The sequence below is a fragment of the Alosa sapidissima genome, chromosome 8, assembly GCF_018492685.1.
Source record: "Alosa sapidissima isolate fAloSap1 chromosome 8, fAloSap1.pri, whole genome shotgun sequence".
Taxonomy (NCBI): domain Eukaryota; kingdom Metazoa; phylum Chordata; class Actinopteri; order Clupeiformes; family Clupeidae; genus Alosa; species Alosa sapidissima.
In genome coordinates this window covers 14,353,939-14,373,977 of record NC_055964.1, presented here as the reverse complement: position 1 = coordinate 14,373,977, position 20,039 = coordinate 14,353,939, and the positions used below count along the sequence as shown (strand labels likewise).

Here is a 20,039-nt window from a genome sequence, read left to right as displayed (position 1 = left end):
GGAGGGGAAAAAATGTCAAAATAAAAGTCCACATCAAAGCCATGTCAGCTGTATAAAAATCAACGGGGGCACTGGATGTAGGCCCTAGGCATCCATTGTCTATGTGGTTCAACTGAGTCTTACCTCAAAAGGCATAACTTTTCAACAGTAGGCCTACACATCACAAGAATTTAATTTCATCCTGTGTCAATGCATGGGACATTTGTTGGACCAGGAAATGTAATCAAATGTATTGTCATGTCTTGATTGATTAACTCTAATGGTCTCACTACAGCAGTGGTCTCAGTTTTATCAACAACTCACCATGTGATCCCTATCAATGTAGCCTATTTAAGGAAAGTTGACACAATAGGGTATTCCAGTGTTTTTCAACCTTTTTTGTGCCACGGCACACTTTTGACACTTAAAATGTACGACGGAGTATTAGGGCCACACATGAAGGAAAAAAATATTTTTGCCATGACGAGATTAAACTCAACATGTCGACTTTAAAGTCGCATGTCAACATTAAACTCGACATTTCGAGAATAAAGTTGAAATGTAATATCGACTTTAATCTTGACGTATCGACTTTAATGTGGCCATGTCGACATTAAACTCAACATTTCGAGAATAAAGTTGAAATATCATGTCGACTTTAATCTCGACGTGTCGACATTAAACTCAACATTTTGAGAATAAAGTTAGTTTGGAGAGAGAACGACCGCTCGGGACGATTGAAAGGGAGGACGAATGAAACAATGCAACAAGTGCAACAATGATTCAGAGTGTTTGAGTGCAACAATGATTAGACATAGGCCTATATCTGGACAAAACATAGAACATATTAACCTACGTTGCTCAGCCAAATACTTTGCTGTTAGGTCCTTATCACGGAGTTACAGGCGATAAATGCGATGGTCAAAAGTAGCCTAAACGTCATAGCGGTTTATTTATTTATTGTAGGCCTATTATTAAAGTGTTGTTCTAAACATTTAGTTGTTGCATCTAAATGTTCAACTTCATGCTTATGCACTAGAGGCATACTAGGCGCTCTCCCCAATCCTAGACTTTCACGTTGCTTGTTTGTAATGGATGCAAAACAGCCCATTGCTGAATGTCTATGGAGGGACGAATGAAGCTGTCCTCCCGACCACCCCATGTAGGCTAGTAGCCTACTTGCACACATATGCACACAAAGTGCATAAATAAAGTGCATGCACACATATTCTCTCACGGGATCAAAATACTATGCTTAGGCTATAGGCCTACCTGTGTTTCTAGCCTCCTAGGCTACGTATTGCAGGTGAGACATGGAAAAGCAGTTTTAGAAAAATGAGTTTAGCCATGTTATCCTATGGAAAGTGACGCCCGTGGGTCATGAAGGGCAGTTGGATGTGCAGTAGCCTTAACCACGTAAAACAGAGTGAAATAACATTTTGTATAGAAACATTATATCATTGGATACATATATTTTTCTAGCTATTTAGCCTAAACGGCATAGTATTTCCATAACCGCGAGACAGCACTTCACGATGACGGCAATGATAGTTAACAGACAAGACGGAATCTATCTGAATATCTGCAATCTATCTGAAATAACACCTATTTGAAGCCCATTTTTCATGTAACATATTGTGTATTAGTGTAGGCTACATAGCTTAAACTGTGTAGGCTATGTTTAAACAGTAGGGCCTAGGCCTATTGCGAGTTTAATGTCAGCATGTCACGTCGAGATTAAAGTAGATATGATATTTCAACTTTATTCTCGAAATGTCGAGTTTAATGTCGACATGGCGACTTTAAAGTCGACACGTCGAGATTAAAGTCGACATTAAATTTCAACTTTATTCTCGAAATGTCGAGTTTAATGTCGACATGTCGACTTTAAAGTCAACATGTCGAGTTTAATCTCGCCATGGCAAAAATATTTGTCTCTTCATGTGTGGCCCTAATACTCCGTCGTAAAAATGTCCCACGGCACACTAACATCCTGTGTGAAGAAAAAATAAACATACCATAGCCTAAAATTTTAAATAATACACAGATATGGCCTTATTATGGCTTCTATGCAAGACCTGCTCAATAAAACAAGCGCCCTCTGTTTCATTCGTAGGTGACTATATCTAATTTAATTGTTGTTATGAACTGGATATGTGATGATTCTGTGAATACTGGATATGGGGCCCCCGTTGTACAATGCCTGCATACCACAAAATAGTGCAATCATACAATCAATGAGAGCATGTGGTTATAAATTCTTTGATGCAACAGTTGCTTTTCTGGACCAGTGAGTGACATTTGGGTAATTTTCTGCGGCACACCTGATCTCTCACGGCACACTAGTGTGCCCCGGCACAGTGGTTGAAAAACACTGGGGTATTCGATATTCGAGGAGCCTTTCTGTAGTCAGAACTCCCATCTTCTGTGCTGGGTATGTTCATTCTCTGATTGTTTTGTATGATCTCTCAAAGTATTCTTTTAGCCTATTTGTAACTTCACATTATTAATTTTAGATGGACTCTATGTGTTGGATGAGTAACATATAGGCTACCTGACAAATAAATTGTAGAGTAGTAGTAGAAGCAACTGAGTGAAGTGGAAAGCTACAGCAGAACTCTATCCCCTAGTTTGTGTGTCCATGCCAGCATCACTGCAGCAACAAAGACCAACCTAACACTAGGAAATGTCTACCCTCTTAAATTCCCAGTCACTGTAAAGGTTCTTTCTTCCAGGTTGGTCTGTTAAAACCTCTACGTTTAGTGTAGCCTACCTTTGGTAGCGGACTAGGCCACATAGGCCTTTACTTAATATTTTGTTTGTCTTTTTGCTATAAAAACACAATAACTTCCGACTTTTATTTTGAAAACATGGTGCTTGGCGGACATATTTTTGAATTTCGTATTGTCGCTGGCTACACACAGCTAAGCATCTCAGATATGTATGTCATATGATACAGTTACAGTTTCTCACCTTCCAATGGCTGAAGCTGATACTTTATGATATCACGCTCGTGATTCTCGTGAACAACGTTTCCGGTCGGCTGTTCACCTCACTTTGTTTGAAAACAAATCACTCCCTTTGATGCGCACTGTTCATCAGTTAATGCAAGGCAGCGGTCATGGGGGAAAACGACGACAGTGAGATAATCGAGCACCATGTCGACGAGGCCATGGAGAAGAAGACAAGTCAAAGGAGCCAGACTCGCTCTTTTCTGGAGAGCGTCACTTCATCTGAAAGAGATGGCCACAGTAGCACGCAATCTTCGCACCGTCTTCTTGCGTACAGCGATGCGCTCATATCCATCATAGCGACTGTCATGGTAAGATAATTGCAGTAAAGGGTAGACTACGAATGCAATTGTTTAATGTATTATACAATCATGTGGTAGGCCATTTGCAGATCCGCTCTATGTTGACTAACATACGTCACACTAACTGTTCTCCCCTAGGTTAAATCATTTGTTCAAATTTCCTACATTTACTCTGGCATAGTCAGCTGCAGACTGTTGGCTTCATAGGTCACAATGTTGCCACTTCTAGAGGTTCCTTATTTGTGTATACAGTATTTGCCAACGTTAGAATGGATGACTGTGATTTCTTATCATGGGCACTCCCAGGCAGACTGGTGATAAGGTGCTTTGGGGGCGTGTTGTGGTTGTTGTTTCGAAAATGCACAGCTAGCTGTCCATCTAAAGTGTTTGTCTCGAGGTCATGATTTTTCATGCAAATTCTTTGTCTCCAGATATTGCCAGTAGCCCACACAAAAATTGGAGAACATGAGGTATATATGATAAACAATGTTTTTTGTCCTCTGTAAATCATTTCTATAGTTATTCTATTTCATTGTCAGCCTTGACCTCCTGTATTGTGGTCTCATAACTGTCCCTGTTCCGCAGGAGCTAAAGGAGAGCTTCCAGCTGCTGCTGGCCACTAAGATTGCAGTGTACCTCATGACATTTCTGATCGTCACTGTGGCATGGGCTGCCCACATCAGGTAGCCTAAACTTCTGAAACTCCTCCAGGGTGAATGTGATGTGAAATTTGTCACTGTAGGCTAAAGGGCAGCATGTGCCAGACCATTGTTTTTTTTGTTGAATCTGCAGGTCTTCACTTAATTGTTGCATTTCATTAATGGTGTGTTTTTTCCCCTCAGGTTATTTCAAGTCATTGAGCGCATAGATGACTTCCTTGCACTTCTCAATTTGGTAAGTTGAAATGAGCAGTGCATGGTTCTTAATAGATGATTTGATTCTATTTGTATGAAAGGTCATGTTATTTTAAAATGTCTCTTTTATGACTGTGATGTGTCTTGCGTAAATCATATTCTACTTCCTCCTTTCTGGGACTTTCGTAGGCCTGTATGATGCTGATCACCTTTCTCCCTTACACAGTGAGTATGAGTCATCCTCATCTGGTAAGGGGGTGGAGCACAGTACTTGACTGACAGACTTGACAACCTCAGACAGACAGGAAGGCATATACAGTCAGAGCCACAAACCATTAGCCCGGTTGAAACCAGACCCTTCTCAGTCGTAACTGAGCTAATCTCAAATTTGCCGGAAGTACATCTGGGCTTTTCCCAGGGTAAAACCATGTCAGAATACATAGATAAAAATAGAGTTGGCTTGTTGGTTGGAACAAGTGGTCCTGTTAGTGCAGCAGTGAAACGACTAGTAGGGACGAAGAACACTGTTGATCATTAAATTATTTTGGTACTTTTGACAATCTTTTCAGAATGTTCAATGTGAATTAGGCAATGACTAGAATAGCACAACATTTCTGTTCAAGTAGGGTCTCTGAATTATTGTAAATTTAGGAACAACAGACAAAATAAGGAACCGGTACTGTTGCGTTGGTCTAGGACCACATCCTTTTTAGGGTAAACAATTTGTGTAGGGTGCCGTTAATACTCCAGTCTCACGGCTGACATTGTTGTGCATGAATCTCTCCCTCAGTTCACCTTGATGGCAACATTCCCAGAAAACGTCCTTGGGATTCTCCTCTTCTGTGCCTGTGTGATGGTCATTGGTCTAATTCAGGTGAGGCGATCTGTAGGGCGTGTGTTAACTTAAACATCTACAGACTACAAATCCCAGTGGACAATGTGCACAGCGGCAGTGTGTGTCTGCACTAGTACTGGTCATCCCCAGGTCAGAGTAAACACCCTAAAGAGACTGAAGCAGCTGCAGACGTCATGATGGCACTGAACATAATTTTGAAGGTTGAACTTAACATGACATGAGTTAAAACTCTTCAAATGAAGTAGACACACACTCAGTGGGTGAATTTTCAGCACATTATAAACAGGAAGAACATCAGGCATTGTGCGGCTTAATAACAGTAAGAGTTCCCATGCACATATTTGGCTTTGCTTACTCACATGTACTATAGCTGTTCTTGCTGGCTCGCCAAATCTCAGGTCTGTATGTGCATATTCTAACCTGAGATCTTCTGTGGTCATGGTCTCTCTGTGTAGGCGGCGATAGTGATATACGGGTTCAGCCGGCCTTTTCTCCTGAACGAGCAGATTCAGATCTCCCAGGACCAGGCCTACTTTAAGCACCACATCCTCAAGGTGATCATGAGAGTACCCATCATGTGCCTCTTCGCCAGCATCTTCTCCTTCATCTTCTTCCAGCTGGTGAGATTTACTTGCAGACTCCGGGACAGGGATTTTTCAGGGATCTAGCACGAGGGGCAGGAGGCATGCTCTGCATACAACCAAAGTCCTTTTAGGCAAGTCCCTCCACTCGGCGGCCATATTGCAACGCTTTTTGGGCACTTATCGGGCATCTATTTCGGCAGAAATGCGCGTGCGCATGGCTTCACGACACCAAACTTGCTCCAGCAGCGAGATCACAACACATGATTGGCACGATGTCTTCACAACACAGCACATGATTGGCTCAATGTATTCACATGTCAACGTTTTGCCGCGGAAGGGGTGTGATATGTGAAGACAACTGCCATATTGGTGTTACAAACTAACCCCATGCATTTCTATGGAGGATTTTTTGAGTACTGTGTCTCCCCATTAGAAAGTCTCTGATACAACTAGTTACACTGTTAAAACAAAGACCAAGCAATAGTAACACTATAATAACAAGTAGTATTAATACTATAATACCAAGTAATAGTAATCCTATAATAACAAGTCATAGCAGTAATATAATTTATACTAAAAGCATTGTGCTGGTACAGTATGTATGCTCTGAATACATTTATAAATAAAGGTGTACACCTAATGAGATGTACTTGGCATTGCTGCATTGTTACAGATGGTCTAAAGTGGTGGTTTTCAAGGATAAGATGTTGCAAAAGGGGGGCCTTGGCCAGAACATAGTGGTATTTGGGGGACCTTGTCATGGGAAAGTTTGGGAACCCCTGGTCTATATAACATTAATGTGTATTTTATGAATACTGTAATTAATTAATAATAATGTATGTAAATGCTTTAAATGAACAATTCATGTTTTTGTGCGTTAATTTAACCTCTCTTCCTTTGCTTGCAGTCTTATGTCATTCTAGCCATTGTCATCTTCCTGCCCTACATAGCACAGTCTTTGAAATGGTGTAAGGCTAAGGCTATTGGTACGTATGCTGTACTACCACCAATGTGTTGAATGGTGTTGATGTTTCTTATAGATTTAGGGTGTCAAATTCTTTGTTTTGGAGATACAATTTCATAAATATTATTTGAAATCCCAATATAAATATTATAATAAATATTATAAATATAGAATCAAGTTTCATGTTATGTGTATTATACAGTATATATATAGTATTATATATTATTTGAAACATACTTGATGGTAAACTCGAGAGATCAGGATTATTTGAAACATACTTGATGGTAAACTCAAGAGAGATCAGACACCTGTGCTCTGTTTTGGAGCTCCAGCATCTCTGTACGTCTCTGTGTCCAGGTCAGCCCCTGGAGGACGAGCCGGACGCCGTGCTGTTCTACACGTACCACCCCAGCGAGCCTCTCAGCAAGGAGCGCGTGGAGGCCTTCAGCGACGGGGTCTACGCTATTGTGGCCACACTTCTTATTCTGGACATATGGTCAGTGTGTTTAGTGGGCTTGTATGTTGTACATGTAGTCCTGTAGAACTCCTGCAGGTTACTTTTTGAGAATACTTTAACTAGCTGTTACATGGCCGTCACAAAATACTAACTAGCTGTCAAAATGCCCTGAATAAAAAGCCCTGATTCTGGCCAGATTTAGTAATTGGTGTGTGAACACTTAAGCTTGGTATTCCTGTCAAACAGTTGTGTGCGTCTTTATCTGACATTGTTGTGATTTCACAGCACAGGAGAGAGACATGGTGGAGTTGTATTGTAGCTAATTCTGCTTGATGTTAGCCAACAAAATGAACAATCTCTGAAAGGAAAAAAATAATTCTCCAACTTCTCTGTGGCTAATCTATGACCTGGCTATGAATGTACCACATAAAAAGGCTTCCTGTAGCAAACATTTAGCCATGATGCTTAACCTTTCTATAGTAGCTTGGTAGCATTTTCACGGATAGCTAGGTTAAATAAATACCATAATTATGGTAGCATCCTCTTGTCAGGCCTTTCAGACAGGTTGCATCCATTTGTCAGTAGCGAAGCCGGTGCTACAGTATAGAATGAGCATTCAAATATAATCTGGAAATCGTATGTATATAAACTGAGAATGTTACTGTTTATTTGTATACTGATGATATTTGACGTAACCAAATCCCGTGTGTTGTGTGTGTGTGTGTGTGTGTGTGTGTGTGTGTGTGTGTGTGTGTGTGTGTGTTGTCTGCAGTGAGGATAACGTTCCTGACCCCATCACGGTGCAGGAGAAGTTCGGGGGCAGCCTGGTGGCGGCGCTGAGGGACTACGGTCCTGAGTTCCTGGCCTACTTCGGCTCGTTCGCCACGGTGGGCCTGCTGTGGTTCGTGCACCACTCGCTCTTCCTGCACGTGACGCGCGCCTCGCGCCTCATGGGCCTCTTCAACACCTTCTCCCTGGCGTTCGTAGGCGGCCTGCCGCTGGCCTACGAGCTGACCACCGAGTTCCGGCACGACCCGCGCAACGCGGCCGAGGCCGTGCAGGCCAGCTGCGTCATCCTCTTCTTCGCCGGCATCTTCCAGCTGGCCATCTGGGTGGCGGCGCTGTTCGACGAGCGCCAGACGCTCCACCCACTGGTGCGCTACGGCGGCCGCGACCACGCCTTCATGCTGGCCAAGCTGGCGCTGTACCCGTGCGTGGCGCTGGGCACCTACTTCCTGACGTGCGTGCTCAGCGAGTTCAGCGCGTCCATCTTCCACCTCATGCAGCTGGCCGTGCCCGTGGCCTTCCTCCTGCTGCGGCTGCTGGTGGGCCTGAGCCTGGTCCTGCTCCGCGCCCTGCTGACCGCCCTGCGCAAGACGCCCGAGGGCGCCGCCGCCGCAGCCGAAGGAGGAGGACTGATGGAGGAGGACGAAGAGGCGCGGGTGCCCTACAGCGATGTGGTCAGCTAGTGCGCCGCTTTTGTCTTGGGCGTCTCGTCGTGGACATCCTGCCCCGTCCCTCGCCCCTCTCACGCCCCTCTGCAGTCTAAGCATCAAAACCCGCTCCGAAAAGCACTGGTGCTGCAGCGGCAGTGGGGTCTCTTCCTGTAATGCTTTCAGTGCCCTATTTCACTGATCTGAGAGCAGTGTGCCTGACGTCTCTGCTGACACCTTAACCCATCACAAGCGACGCATGAAAACTGATCCCGGTGCAAGTGGAGACTAGCATAAGATGAGGAGCCAGTCATGTCATTCAGTAGCTCTGGGTGCAGAGACAGTAGGACTAGGGTTTCATGGTGTCATTTGTTAATGCATTGCCTAATAAGGATTTAGGAAAGAAAAAGAGCAGAGGGGAGAGGCTAGAATGACAAAGTCATTATCATTTGGGTTATTAAGGTGTCAATACTGACCCCTGCTGGACAGTCTGAGCAGTGCTGACATTTAGCCATCATAGACCCCATCACCTCACATGAGAAGCCCCTGGCTGCAGCTTGCAGATCGGGGCTGGGCTCAATGTGGGGCGGAGCGCAACGTTGAGCTCAGCCCACCTTCAGCACGTCTTCTCATGCTGACAATGTCCGTGGGGCCTACCTTGTTTCCTACTGTCCAACATAATCTCTAGGAAGAATGCTTAAATCTATATTATATATGATAATAATATAATATATAATATAATATAATATGATTTTTGTGTCGCGATCACACCCTATTAAATTTATGTATAAACAATAGACTATAATAGAGGCCAGTATTATGTTCTCTACTCTTAGCAGACCTTGTTGACCATATATTGACCATATATTATAGGGATGCTAAAGAGGTTCATTGTTGCATGTTCCCGGGACTCGCACAGGCTACTAAACTATTCTATAAAGAAAATACCGATAGGCTAGAGATAAAATGCATTGATAATGTTATTGCTATAGGCCTATGTTTATGCAGACTGGATGTAATTATCTTTATGGCGTAGCGTAGGCCTACTTATATTAAGAAACGCCGATGGTGTAGCACAGATTCTAGAACGCTAGGGGGGAAGGGACATGATTAACGTGGGCAGTAGTTCAAGGAGGATGCGCTTTTATACAGTTAAGCATTCTAACTTGAGAAAAATTGAACTCCGAGTCCGGGTAAATAGACGGACACAGAGAGGTCAATGGGTAATGACGAGCTGATTTTGGGCTGAGCGCAACGTTGCACTCTGCCCCACATTGAGCCCAGCCCCGATCTGCAAGCTGCAGCCAGGGGTACTTGGCTCACATTACTGCCGTCCATATAGATCTAATGCTGGCTTATTTTTTTATATTAAAAACGGCCCTATTGTTTGATTTTGATCTAATATACTAAATCATTAATACTGTATTTTTGTATTCATGAAGTGTACTCTATGATTTTAAGATTATGTTTTATTTTTCATTTTGTATTGTTTTGGTTTTTTGTTTGCTATGTTGATGATGTTTCCTATGGACTATAATAACATATGTGTCAACTATTTATTCAGCTGAATCATAGACATTTGAAGATGTTGCTGTTGATCGGTTTAAGCTTGAGGTTCATTGATGTGTTTGAAGCATTAAGTCAGAACTAAGGACAACGTCTGAGGACTTTGGGTTTTAGAAACGAATAATCTAGTGGGAGTAGACCACTTTAAAACAGTAACAGTCACATTTTAATCACTAACAGTGTCACTTTCTTCATTGATGCTTCTAATAGCCTGACACTAATACATTGTGTCAGGCTTTGACCAATGATTGCATAAGGTCCACTCCAGGGAGAGAGGCTGTGTCGGCAAAGCCGAATAATCCATACAGAGAGTCTCTGCCTAAATTTAGCAATCAGATGAACCCGTCTTAATGTCATCAGAACCTAAAGAGCAACATCTCACTTCCCATCAGCCCTGCATTATGTTGCACAGGGACAAACAATGTTTTTCACTTTTCTCGCTATCCACAATAGAGCTTACACAGCCAGTGGCATTTCTGGTATTGTGTCTCGTGTTGGCGGTCACATATAAATGCACTTATAATGTTTATGTTTGTGCATCATCTACACCTGCTCATACGGTACCTATATGTGTAAGTAATGCAGGCGATTAACTGCTTTTAAACTGGTGTCCTTCACAGCGTAAACTGTGTGTTATTTGTCATTAATGGTATGTCTTTCTTTTACTGTCTGTCTGGAAAAGAAATGGAAACTTTGAATTTTGCACTATTGATTCGAATGAATTGTTTACATCTTAAAACGAGGAACCAAGTCCCCAATGAACAGTCCATCCAGATATCATGTACTGGTTTATGTGGCATCTTATAACTGACAAGAGTATCCCTCTAATGTTACTTGTTTTACTCAGTCAGTGATTTGTTACTGATCAGATACAGTACATGCATGGCCTAGATGTGAACAGTGTATGTATTGTCCACCAGATGGCAACCAAGGCAATCATTCTTTTTTCCCCCCTCAAGCACCTAAGCTGTGAAGCAGCAGCAAAGCGTCCAAGTTTAAATATGTCCTATCATGAAGCTGTATCGGCCAATCTGAGAATGTTTAGTGGACACGTCACAGTGTCATCCTGATGCCCGCTGTATTAGATGATGCCCAAAGCGAGGCCATGATGTCCTAGTGAATAAAGGGATGCTACTTGCATAACTACAACAATAATGTGTCCAGTGTCTTTTCTATTTGGTTGCACTGAAAATAGCACAATCAAAGGGCCATTGGTCTGAAGCCAGGATTATCACTGCATGCTAATTGAATTTAGTTTATTAATAGTGCATCATATCATTCAGGCATCTAAATTCAGAGGATAGATGTTGAAGTGAGGTTGAGCTTGCTTACACACAAACACACTTTACAGAAAACAGTCCAGTGTACTGCTGTGCAAGGATGTTGTGGTTTCTTCTAATATGACTGTATATTGGCATCCTGCATATCCAGGGATGGATTACTGCACGGGCCCAGGGATCAGGGGGCCCTGAAGCCCAAGCCTTTGCATGGAATCATTGCCTCAAAATGAACACATCAGAATGTAGGCTATGAATCTGATTGAATTAAAGTATTGGCATCCCTAAAATGCACCAGAATACAGGAAATCACATCATACAAATTAAACATTTTCTGGGGTAGGACCCCCAAACCCCCTTCCCACATATGTGACAATACGTGGGGGGCCCTTAATACAACTGGGCCCAGAGGCCCGAAAGTTCATAATCCGTCCATGTGCATATCAGTAAGTTATAAGGAGTCAGTGCTAGTCGTCAGCCCTTGTAACACCTGAATGAACCTCAAATAGGAAAGGTGTCCATGTGATGTAGAAACAGGAATATGGTGTGCGTGTTGCGGAACACATGCAGATCCCCATCACAAAGCCAGCTGCTCCCACACCAGTGAGAAAGGGCACAGGGCCCTGGCTACAAATAGCCCTCCAGTGGGATTGAGCCACTACGGATGGGGTCATGGAAGCCCTCTCTACTCTAACCCAACAGGTGCAGGACTGGGCCTGATGGGGCTTATACTGTACTGAAGAGTCTACTCAGAGGGTGCTTGGTGTTCAACAGCATAAGCAATCAACATTAAAGATGTCTGCAATGCTGATTATGGGAAAACTATCCAAGCAGTAGGCCGATATTGTCTGAGATGAAGTCTGTGACCAACAGGGGATAATAGGGGGAAATACCAACACCTATGAACAAACCATGCCAGGGCATAATCTACTTGACAGTCATATGCCTGAGCTAAATCAGTAAGTGTTTGTGTGTGTGTGTGTGTGTGAACCAGTGGACTGAAGGGAAGGATAGCAAGGAAAGAGACTGCATTTGTTTGGACTGCTGGGTTTCAAATTTCTGTTAGCAAAACACACACTATACCACTGAAGTGTTAACCACTTAAACCAAGTAATACCACTTAAAAGTCCTTAAGGTCAGAGACACTAATCCTCTAGTCGGTAGAACTAAAAACTATACACCACAGTAATCAGTAGGGTGAAGATTCAATGCAAGAACTCTCGCAAACCATCCATTTTCTTTCCCCACTGTTAAGATAACTACAGCCACTGCGGGCAAAACTTGGTTATTTGTCACCCTTAAAGCTGAGTCTGGTTGTAGGATAATTTGTGATAAATGATTGTCTTAGAACTGGAGCTTGCAAGGAAGAGAAGACAATGACTCAGGGTAAAGAAAAAAATAGAAGATTTATTCACCTCCATACATAATAATAATAATAATAATAATAATAATGAAAACAATAATAATAGTAATTTCAAGTCACCATATTTTTTTGCTGGATCACGCTGTATTGCCCATATTACTTCAGCTTTGTTCATGTATGTCCACCACAAAATTTCCGCAATGAAATATTACCCTTGTTAAAAGCCATAGACTTATATTTAAAAAAAAACAAACAATTCTGTTAAATCAAACATAAAATATTGATAAATAATCACTGAAAAAGAAAACAAAAATAGAGACCCCAAATGTTGTCTTGAAGAAAAAAACAACAGTGAGTATATATATATATGAACCATGAGTCTGGACATGTCGGCTGTTCAAACTACAGCACAGAGAACTCTAGTCTAATACATAGCTTGGTTCACATTATAATTGAAAAACCGTGCAAGACCTAGTTCAACTAAAACTCATGTGTCACAAGTTTTGATAGAATCATTACAAACGTGACTCCTTTTATGCCTTGATTTTTTTTTTTGTTCATGTAGTACAATTTTTTTTAAACTACTTTGCTATTGACACCTGCATCTAGAGGCTTTTCTCTTTTTGGTCAGAAGGGGTTTGTAGAATCCTACTGTGCATGCAACATTCATACATGTAGAAAGGGGAGGAGTAAAGCCCATGACGAGCGGCAGGGGTAGCAGCTGTAAACCAATCCCACACAGGAATGACCAGGGAAGGGCGGGGCTAACATGGAAGGGAGTGTGGCTGTGGTGGGGAGGGAGGGGTCTGAGCTTGCAGAGCCACACAGAAGCGCCAGGGGGAGAGCTTTACGTTAGCAGGGGCGTAGACTACAGTGCAAGACTGGTCCCAATTCACAAGCACTCGCCTTCTCCAACGGCCTCTTCTGGTCAAGGGGCACTAAGACAAAGTGGGGGGATGGGGGGTTAAAGCTGAGCAAATCCTCCACTAATAAAGACCGGGCTTTATAAAGTGTTAAAGGTGCTGGAAGAATGAGCCGGAGAGTGACCACTCATCACATTGTGACTTAAGTGCTAGAGATGCCATCAAAAGGTGTAGTTTGTAGTTCCTGTGCTGAAAATGACTAAATGTTTTTTACAACTATCATAATAATGTTACTCACTCTCTCTGGGGCACTGTATTTTCTTTCTTTGATTAAAGTTTATTTATGAGTTAATTTCTTTTCATATTTCCCAGAGAAATGTAAAAAAAACAGCCCTAAAGATATATTAGGAAAACTGCATTTTTGCATTGTGTTTTGTCTTTTGGAAATACAGAAACATTTTATCATTTAACGTTTTATCCACATAAAACTACATATTCCACCTTTAAGCTGGAATCGTCCAGTCCAAAAATGTACTGACCAGCCAGAGGCAGACCGTGCAGTGCTATAACAGAACTGAATTAGGAATCAGTAAAAGGACTGCGAGTTGCAGCGGTCTGCATTCAGATTAATCTGGACTTTGGTTAACATTTGGTAAACACTTATGCTTGTTACTGATCTTAAGAGAGACTTCATTTGAAAACCCAAATTTGAATTAATTTCAACTTAAAATCGGATACAATACTGACAGATAAACGTCCTAAATGTGCACAGTATTTACACACACCGCATAAATAATTTTTATCAAATTATTTCCTAACCTGCACTCCAACACTATCTACACTTAAAATTGCTCATAAAAGTAGTTTAAGATAAGTTATAGCTTGGTTTTTATGTTAATCTGTTTCTCAAAATGTCAACCCATCCTTGAGTCCACAAACAGGATACAAAGGTGTGGTATCAAAGACAATATGAAGCCCAGAACCTTCCCTAGACTCAGTGAGCCTGACGTCTCTTTTCCCTCCCTACAACCCCTACAGTAAGTTCCCCTCCCAATGCAGTGCAACTGAAAGTCCGACTGGTACGCTTGATGTGCAGCAATGTTACAATTCACCTGGAAGCCACCGAGCGACACTCCCGAAAGCTCACTAACACACCAGCAGGGACCAGTTCAAGTTTTTTTGTAAAGTTTTCTTTTACCATCCTTTTTCCATCAACATTTCTTGTTTGTGTGTGTGTGTGTGTGTGTGTGTGTGTGTTTGTTAAATTTTGACCACGCCCCTCATGTTGTTAAGCCTGTTCATGCTAGACATTGCAGGAAAAATTAAATAATTCTAGCTCAGTTGCATATCATTGTTTTTTTATATCTCTAAAATGCATACTAGCATCTGACAGGTCACACAGGTATAAGTGTATATTAGATCTCTTCATTTAAATATCTATATCATGTGTAATATATTTATGTACAGTCATATGCAGGAGATATGTACACACGGCCATATTGATATTGAGCCAGCCTCTGTAGGTGCCGGTTACTATAGTAATGCATCTGTGAGGACAGTTCTCAAAGGTGCAAATCAACTGTGGTTGGTTTAATCTAGCACACCAAACAAACTCTCTCACACACACACACACACACACACACACACACACACACACACACACACACAGCTGATGACGTGCAAAGGGAGGAAGACATGGCTTAGGTCAGCAGCGTACGACAGGACTTATTAAAACATGCTGAGGTGCAAAAAACGTCGCTTCCACACTCACATCCAAAACAGATCGACTGTGAGGCTCATGCTGCCAAAAGATTTAAGCATGAACAAAACCGGAGTTTGGAGCCAATTCATTCACTATTTGCTCATTTGCGTTAAGACCCAGAGAAACTGAAAATAAAAAGAACAAAATAAGAAGAGAAAACTGCACTGTGCAAATGGAAGCCAGGATTGCATAAAGGGCCAAAGGATTGGAATCAGTGCAAGCAACAGAGTGTCCGAACTGCAGGTGGCGCTAGAGCTCCTGCACCTACTCACTCTCCTATGCCTCTATTTCTTTGCCTGTCTTGGAGGCTTCCCAGCCTTCATCTGCAGGAAAATAGCAAGGGGGAGAGAAAAGACTGACAAGTAGAGCAGAGTGGCTGAGTGAGGGTGAGTGAGTGTGTGTGAGTGTGAGGGAGAGAGTGTGTGTGCTGCTTATTGGAAAAGCCCTCATGGTGGGTGTCTCACGGAGCTGAGCCTCTGTCCTCTTTAGTAGGGATGTGAGTTTCCTTTCGTGTGGCCCAAGGGGACGAGAAAGATGGACGCAGCGCTATGGCTGATGCTGATTCTGCTGCTGTTGTTGTTGTTGTTGTGTCAGCTGTTGCCATGGCAGCGTGCTATTGCTAGGAGATGTGAAGCGCAATCGCAGTGATGCTGAATGATGAAACTTGTGCAGGGACCAGTGTATGTGTGTGTGTGTGTGTGTGTGTGTGTGTGTGTGTGTGTGTAAGTGTCTGTGTATGACAGCATCTGTGTGAGTGCATTTCAGTGTGAGTGAATGTTTTTGTGTGTGAGTGACTGACGTATAGGCCCACACACATCCACTGCGTGTGCTGGATCACTGCGCCTCCAGGACTGCAGGGGGCAGCATTCCCCTCTCTCGCAGGTGGGAGCGAAGCGTGTTGAAGATACTGAGCTGCTGCTCCGGCTGTAGGACCAACAGTTGCTGCAGCACCTTACTGGGGTTGGGCCCTCTGGAGATGGAAACACAATATAGAGTCAACACACACACACACACACACACACACACACACACACACACACACACATACATAAACAAAACATTCTGTGTGATTATCAGCAAACAAAATACTGACATGGTAAAAATACAGGATATCTGCAATGGTGCACTGTCCTACTTATATAGTCACACACAAGACATACCAGTACACACACACACCATTATTTCCAAGTCATGTGCAGGCCATCTCTTATCTTAACACATGCAGTGTTCTGAGTTGAAGGTGAAGTGGACATTCAGTATCCCTGGGTACGCCATATGTTATCCCAGTCTACACCTCAAACATACAGTACACTGTGTACACACACACACACACACACACACACACACACACACACAGACACACTTCAAGACTCAGAGATGAGTCCTTATCAGTGGAGTGTCACGTTAACAGATGGAACATGCTGGCTAACAGGCTGGTGTCTCCTGGTCCTTACCTGATGAAGCTGGCAATGTAAACATGCGTGAACGTAGCCATCAGGTACTGACAGTCAAAGCGGTCCATGATCCCACCATGTCCGGGAATGGTATCGGCAAAGTCCTACACACCAAAGAATGGCATGTGTGACATGGCGTCAGAACGTCTGAGGCTCCTGATAGGTCTAGGACTTATCACAAAGTCCTAGACCTATCAATACCATACACATATCACATATAGTCAGGATCCCAACTTCTCTATGGATTAGCTTGGAAATACTGCACTTAAGAAAACTATAATATAAGAAAACTAGAAAGCATGTTTGTTATTTTCTGAGGTTTAATTTCAACATAGATGTACAAACTCTACAGATGGAGTAGAGGAAGGTCCAGGAAGGTCCATGTTGGTGCAGGCTGAGCCAAACGCTTACTTTGATTTTGAAGGCTCGTTTGAAGCCACTGGCAAAGAAGCCTCCGAAGGGTCCGATGAGGGAGGCGAAGGAGGAGAGGAAGATGCTGTGAATTTGGAACGGGTACAGGTTCACCGTCCTCTGCAGGGACAGGGGAGAGAATACACACACAACTCTAGATCAACTCGAGGAACACTTAAGAGAGGACTACCCCAAAGAATCACATATCGCTTTGTTTGAAGGACATCTACCATATTAGAAACAGCCAGGGGTCGATTTTTGGATGATAATGAGTGTAAACATTTGTTGGGGACTAAAATCATATTAATCAGAGTATCGGAACGTCACATATTACCAACCGTCACGTATGTCAAACCTCTTACGTGTATGTGCCACTTAATATTAATTTCTATACAAACCAAGATGGCGGATTCCTAAAGAAACGCAAGCACCCACACCATAAGTTTATCTAAATTAGCTATGTACCAAAAATTCCATTTTACCGTGACTCGAAGAGCTGTAAACAGTGTTGTAAGACTGCGTGTACAAATCCGCTTGGAGCTCCAGTCGAATTTTGAATTGCGACGACAAGAATTCTCGGGCTAACCGTTGATGTGCCGTGAGAAAGGTTGGGAATAAGTACCCACCAGCCCAGCACTAAACTCCAAGCGTGGTAAACAAAATCGGATATTTCAGGCAGTAAAAGCCTGTAAAAGCGGTAAGAACCAAACTAGATTTTGTTCAAATCTACACACCTATGGCTACTGAAAAATGTAAGGTTCATTTAGCCAAGTTATTTTGAAGTATTAAAAAACATCGTTGCACGTTTACGATAATTTTTTGAGTAAGATCGGAATATGTATTTACACTTAACTATTATTCCAGTTGCAGCGATCTTGTGAGAAGAAAGTTCTTGGAAAGAAGAAAGTCAATGACCAAACGTTCCTCCTTAAGCATCCATTCACAGATGTTTGCACGGCATTTTGTAATTAACTTGTAAGGACTTCTCCAAGCAAGATGACAGCAACCTGAAGAATAATTTAGGTAATGCACTGACTGCACAAACAGTCCTTTCTATACCCTTTTTGTAAAGTAAACATTACTTTGGTTTGTCTGTAGGGACCCTCTCCACAGTATCACAAAAGTGTAATTATATTTTTAGCCTTGTCCAGGGGCTTAAAGTAGTTACTTTGACGTTAAGAGTTTCCCCCCAAGGCTATCGCTATATGCTATTTTGTTGTAAATGCATATTCCGGTCTTACTCAAAACTGTCGTCATTTTTGTCGCCAACAAAAGCTTACACTTGTTATTATCCAAAAAATAGACCTTTGGTTGTTCTTAGACTGGAGTTTCCTTCATGCCTGTGCTGATAGCGAATAAACTGATAAGAATGTCTCGTGTAAACATAAACGCAAAGATTAATGCTATAGGCCTAACACTTCTGTAGATGGACCCACCACAAATACACCAGAAATAGAAAAACCCTGCCAGGTTCATTTCAGTGCCAGTTATTCACAAAAACGTCAACATTTACTGAAATGATAAGAGATAGGGAACACAAAGATGCTCTAGATGCTTCAACAAGCACGTAGGCATGCTTACTCTAATCACTAGGGTTTGGAGGAATTCACTGGCAGGGAAAACTGCCAACCTTTGTCCCCATCCTTGATGTCCACTTCTTTGGACAGAAGTCTAAATGGCAAGTCTTATTGGTACACAACAAAACCAGGGAGTTAGGGGGAGCTTGTATGTGAGTGAATGTGTATGTTGTACTGCAGTGTCCTGTCTTTTGTATTGTCCAGTCCTACCGAGGACCCTCTCGAAAATGAGATGCCACATCTCAAGAAGTATTCCTCTTACAATAAATAAATACAAATAAAAATATCAAAATATCATTGGCCATTTGGCTGTGTGTTTCTTACTTCCACAAGTAAAGAGGCCCTTTGACACCAGCGTGATTTTGTGTGAATATTTCGTCTGAAATGTCAGACTTGATGTGAAAGGGAAAAGTTTTACACTGTTGTCTCCAGATATGCCTGTAACACACGTATATCTGATTCCACTAGACTAAACCTTCTGTCCCTCACCTGTTTGAATAAAATGGGCAGCCCCCAATGTTTATCTAAAAACAATCCTCTCTTCTCTGGGCAAACAGTCTAATCTTCAATCTAAATGTACCACTTATTCCTCACATACCAGATAAATATGTGCACCCTCAATGAACCTGATAAAGCCATGCCTTGCAGCTGCTTGACCTCATTCTAAGGGTGGTAAGTGTGTGTGTGTGTGTGTGTGTGTGTGTGAGTGTGTGTATGTATGGATGCATGTGTGTGTGTATTACGGAAGAGTAAGGAGGTGTGGAATGACCCTTGCACTGAAGGTGTGTGTGTGTGTGTGAGTGAATCAGAGCGCTCACCCATCTGAGGATGTTCTGCACCATGAGGGGCAGGGTGTACTCCTGCATGACGAACAGCTCCGAAGGCTCACACTCCAGACTGAATGACCTGAGGCTCTCGCTGCTGTACTCCACTGGACACACAAAGTACTGGTACTGAGACAGCAGGTAGGCAAACTGCAGGACGGGACAGGACAGGACAGGACAGGACAGGACACAGACACACGGTCACACTTGATGCAGGAATTCAAATGTCAATACAACACTAACTTATTGAGAGCAATGAAGGGCTATGGTTCCAGGCGTGCCTCACTGTGCGTGAAGGTGTGTTTCTGGCTTCATGTGTGTATCTGAGTGTGCATGTATTGTGTGCATGCATGGATGTGTGTGAGTGTGTGTGTGTGTGTGTGTGTGTGTGTGTTCATCCATATAGTTCAATCATTTACTCACAATGAACCCAAAGACCACTGTGGAGAAAAATCCTCCGATGAATCCTTCCCAAGTCTTCTTGGGAGAGAGCTAGGGGAAC

General features: G+C 42.6%; 2 protein-coding genes across 2 annotated transcripts in view; one reads left to right on the top strand and one right to left on the bottom strand.

The window, feature by feature from the left end:
- Positions 1–2,300: 2,300 nt before the first annotated feature.
- On the top strand, positions 2,301–10,247 carry tmem175 (transmembrane protein 175). Its single transcript, XM_042101815.1, has 10 exons — positions 2,301–3,301; positions 3,724–3,762; positions 3,878–3,975; positions 4,135–4,186; positions 4,336–4,371; positions 4,937–5,020; positions 5,458–5,622; positions 6,494–6,572; positions 6,908–7,046; positions 7,780–10,247. The coding sequence occupies exons 1-10, from the start codon at positions 3,101–3,103 to the stop codon at positions 8,474–8,476; spliced, it is 1,590 nt and encodes a 529-aa protein (XP_041957749.1). The 5' UTR covers positions 2,301–3,100; the 3' UTR covers positions 8,477–10,247.
- A 2,531-nt stretch (positions 10,248–12,778) lies between these two features.
- The window catches only part of cds1 (CDP-diacylglycerol synthase (phosphatidate cytidylyltransferase) 1), a 25,867-nt gene continuing 18,606 nt past the window's right edge, over positions 12,779–20,039 (bottom strand). The window contains exons 9-13 of the mRNA XM_042101308.1: positions 19,961–20,029; positions 19,532–19,687; positions 17,137–17,256; positions 16,726–16,829; positions 12,779–16,241 (exon numbers count right to left, since the gene is read on the bottom strand). Of these exons, the coding sequence (XP_041957242.1) occupies positions 16,106–16,241; positions 16,726–16,829; positions 17,137–17,256; positions 19,532–19,687; positions 19,961–20,029 (585 nt within the window). The 3' untranslated portion in view covers positions 12,779–16,105. The remainder of the gene's footprint in view (positions 16,242–16,725; positions 16,830–17,136; positions 17,257–19,531; positions 19,688–19,960; positions 20,030–20,039) is intronic.

Excerpts from the sequence above, each read along its gene's own strand:
- tmem175 (XM_042101815.1), top strand. The coding sequence starts at position 3,101 with ATGGGGGAAAACGACGACAGTGAGATAATCGAGCACCATGTCGACGAG. Across the intron at positions 3,763-3,877 it reads CAAAAATTGGAGAACATGAG|GAGCTAAAGGAGAGCTTCCA; the intron begins GTATATATGATA and ends CCTGTTCCGCAG. Across the intron at positions 4,372-4,936 it reads TCACCTTTCTCCCTTACACA|TTCACCTTGATGGCAACATT; the intron begins GTGAGTATGAGT and ends TCTCTCCCTCAG.